The sequence below is a fragment of the Echinops telfairi genome, unplaced genomic scaffold (assembly GCF_000313985.2).
Source record: "Echinops telfairi isolate 266 unplaced genomic scaffold, ASM31398v2 ScPeMD7_25;HRSCAF=90, whole genome shotgun sequence".
Lineage (NCBI taxonomy): Eukaryota > Metazoa > Chordata > Mammalia > Afrosoricida > Tenrecidae > Echinops > Echinops telfairi.
In genome coordinates this window covers 676634-679902 of record NW_022103922.1, presented here as the reverse complement: position 1 = coordinate 679902, position 3269 = coordinate 676634, and the positions used below count along the sequence as shown (strand labels likewise).

General features: G+C 64.4%; 1 protein-coding gene across 1 annotated transcript in view; it reads left to right on the top strand.

The window, feature by feature from the left end:
• Positions 1–3177, top strand: part of MAN1B1 (mannosidase alpha class 1B member 1) — a 16337-nt gene extending 13160 nt beyond the window's left edge. Inside the window, 5 exon segments of the mRNA XM_045289342.1 lie at positions 922–1208; positions 1627–1747; positions 1985–2182; positions 2260–2391; positions 2744–3177. Coding sequence (XP_045145277.1) covers positions 922–1208; positions 1627–1747; positions 1985–2182; positions 2260–2391; positions 2744–2947 — 942 coding nt within the window. The 3' untranslated portion in view covers positions 2948–3177.
• The last annotated feature ends 92 nt before the right edge of the window (positions 3178–3269 follow it).

Here is a 3269-nt window from a genome sequence, read left to right as displayed (position 1 = left end):
ACACACACACACACACTGCGCAGCCCTGGCGGGACTACTGACCTGTCTTCCTACAGGCTTTGAACAGTGACAGGGTGGCAAACAGTGGCCACCATATACCCCCTGCAGGCCTCATGCATGGTGGGAGTTTGCCTCTGCCCACCCTGGACCCTGGCCCTCTTTGGGAGTCATGTGCAATCCTCCACACTGCGCAGCCCTGGCGGGACTACTGACCTGTCTTCCTACAGGCTTTGAACAGTGACAGGGTGGCAAACAGTGGCCACCATATGCCCCCTGCAGGCCTCATGCATGGTGGGAGTTTGCCTCTGCCCACCCTGGACCCTGGCCCTCTTTGGGAGTCATGTGCAATCCTCCACCTGCCCCAAGTCCCCCCGCACCACCACCAGCTGTGTACAAGGCCCGAGCAGAACAAGGAGCTTTGCCCCTCCCCAGCCCAGGCAGTAGCAGGATCTGGAGGTGCCTCCACTGGTGGGGAGGGGGGATACAGGCTGCCTGCTGGGAGGGCCAGCACAGTCTCTGCAGATCCCCCACCCCACTTCCCCTAGTAGCTTCCTGTGCAGTGAGGGTGGAGGGTCCCCAAATCACAGTCAAGGAGTCACGTGTTCTGACTGGTTCACTCCCTTTACTTAGCCTGCTCCCTCCCACATCATCTCACAGATCGTTGGAGTGTTGTTTTGTGGAGGGAGGTTGGACAGGGAGCCCATGCCACCTTGGAGCCCCCAGGGGTGGCAGAAGAAAGGTGCTCTAGATACAGCTTTCTGTGTGCTGCTGCCTTTGTCATGGACGCATTCCCAGAAGGATAAGGCGTGGGGCGTGCGCCTGTCGGCTTTCAGTGCCCTGGGCAGGGAGCCTGAAGGCCACAGGTTCCGGAGAGGCCCGAAGGGTCCACAGCAGTCTGTGTGGCCGGCGGGACAGCTTTGAGCCCTGGTTCTGTTGTCCCTCTCCCACCTGGGCCTCGGCAGCAGCTGTGTCCCTGGGAAGTGGGGCCATCAGGAGCCCTGCCCTGTCCCCCTGCAGGAGGCTGTGGAGGAGGTGACGCGGCGGGTGCACACGCTGTCTGGGAAGAAGGATGGGCTGGTGCCCATGTTTATCAGCACGCACAGTGGCCACTTCACGCACCTGGGCATGTTCACGCTGGGTGCCCGCGCTGACAGCTACTACGAGTACCTGCTGAAGCAGTGGCTGCAGGGCGGGAAGAAGGAGATGCGGTGAGGCCCCGGCCCCGCCCAGCCCCGCCCAGCCCCGCCCCGCCAGAGCAGCTGAGCTGACTGCTGTCATCCTCCCCGGGAGGGAGTACCAGCTCAGCATGGCACAGGGAGCTTAGTCACCATCACTAACATGCCTGTCCCCGGAGCTGCAGGACAGTTCACAGTCATCCTGTGGGGCTCCCATCAGTGACTCCCCAGAACTGAAGCAGCAGGGGCTGAGGTAGGAAAGAGGCCCTCTAGGCCCAGGGCTGAGACAACATCAGGATGGCTCTGACTCAGGACCCTGGTGTGTGGAGCAGGAGACCCCTCAGAGCCCCCTTCCCACCAGGCCTCCCGCAGGGCCATGGCCAGGGCGCCACATGGTGGTGGTGGTGGAGCCGGGTCTCGCGTGTCTGAGGCGGAGCCGTGCCGTCTGCAGGCTCCGGGCGGACTACGTGCAGGCCGTCGAGGGCGTGAAGAGGCACCTGCTGAGGCGCTCAGAGCCCAGCAAGCTCACCTTCGTCGGGGAGCTCGCCCACGGCCGCTTCAGCGCCAAGATGGTGAGTGCTGCGGCCTGGGCTCCAAGACCAGCCACTTGCCCACCCCGAAGCTGCAGGGACAGGGCGTGAGGAAGCTGGTGGAGGAGCTAGGCCTCTGCTGCTTGACACGGACGGTCTTTGCGGCCAGGCCCGGGCCCAAGGTGGTGCTGGGCTCCGGCACTGTCTCTGCTGCCCGCTGCCCGCCCTCCCTCGCTGGCTGGCTTGGCCGGCAGCGACCAGGGACCCTCTGCTTCCCAGGACCACCTGGTGTGCTTCCTGCCTGGCACCCTGGCCCTGGGCGCCCACCACGGGCTGCCAGCTGAGCACATGGACCTGGCCAAGGGGCTGATGGAGACCTGCTACCAGATGAACCGCCAGATGGCGACGGGGCTGAGCCCCGAGATCGCCCACTTCAACGTGGTCCCCCAGGAGGGCCACCAGGATGTGGAGGTCAAGGTGAGTGCTGCGGGGCTCCGGGCCTGGCCTGCGGTGACCCCCGGCCAGTGTCCTGGCTGAGCCCACCCTTTCTGCAGCCGGCAGACAGGCACAACCTGCTACGGCCGGAGACAGTGGAGAGCCTGTTCTACCTGCACCGCTGTACCGGGGACGCTAAGTACCAGGACTGGGGCTGGGAGATCCTGCAGAGTTTCAACGCCTACACGCGGGTGAGGTGGTGTGCGTGCCCAGGGAGGGCGCCTGGGACACCAGAGCACCTTTGCTTTGGGTGTAGTGGACACCTCGGGAGTGGTGGGAGTAGCCCCAATGGGAGAGTGAGTGTGCAAAGGGGAGGGTAGCTTCTCTGGGGGTGGCCCTGGGGGCAGAGGGTGCCCTTTGGTGAGTGTACTGGGCAGGTGTGAATACTCATCGACAGGAGGCACTTAGGGCAAATGGCAGCTGGTGAGGGCGGTGGGTGCTCACAGGACACTTGCTGGGGACTGGCATTCACCAGGGGCTCAGGTGGGGTCAGGGTGGGGTGTGTCCACAGAGCTGGTGACCCCCGGCCTTGGCCCCATGCAGGTCCCCACGGGGGGCTACTCCTCCATCAACAACGTCCAGGACCCCAAGAAGCCTGACCCACGGGACAAAATGGAGAGTTTCTTCCTGGGGGAGACGCTCAAGTACCTGTACCTGCTCTTCTCCGAGGACGCCGACCTGCTCAGCCTGGATGCCTACGTCTTCAACACCGAGGCCCACCCCCTGCCCATCTGGACGCCCACCTAGGGCCTGGTCCCCAGGCACGAGCAGGGGACAGAGGCCAGGCGCAGTCTTGGGGCCTATGGAGGAGCCCTGGGCAGATTGGCCACTGCTGGCCGTCAGGCTGTGGGCAGACAGCCCAGAGAACACCAGCTGGACACATCCTAGGGCCCAGCACCAGCCTTAGCAGCTCTGGGTCTCCTGGTCAGGAGCCATCGGGGACGCGCAAGAATAAATGCCATAGCTGTGGGACCCAGCTGGCCCGGCCCAGAGGTGCTCCCTCAGACCCCCTAACCAAGAGGGGCTCAGGCCAGGCTGCTCTGCAGCCTGTTCAGAGAGGAGCCGAGTG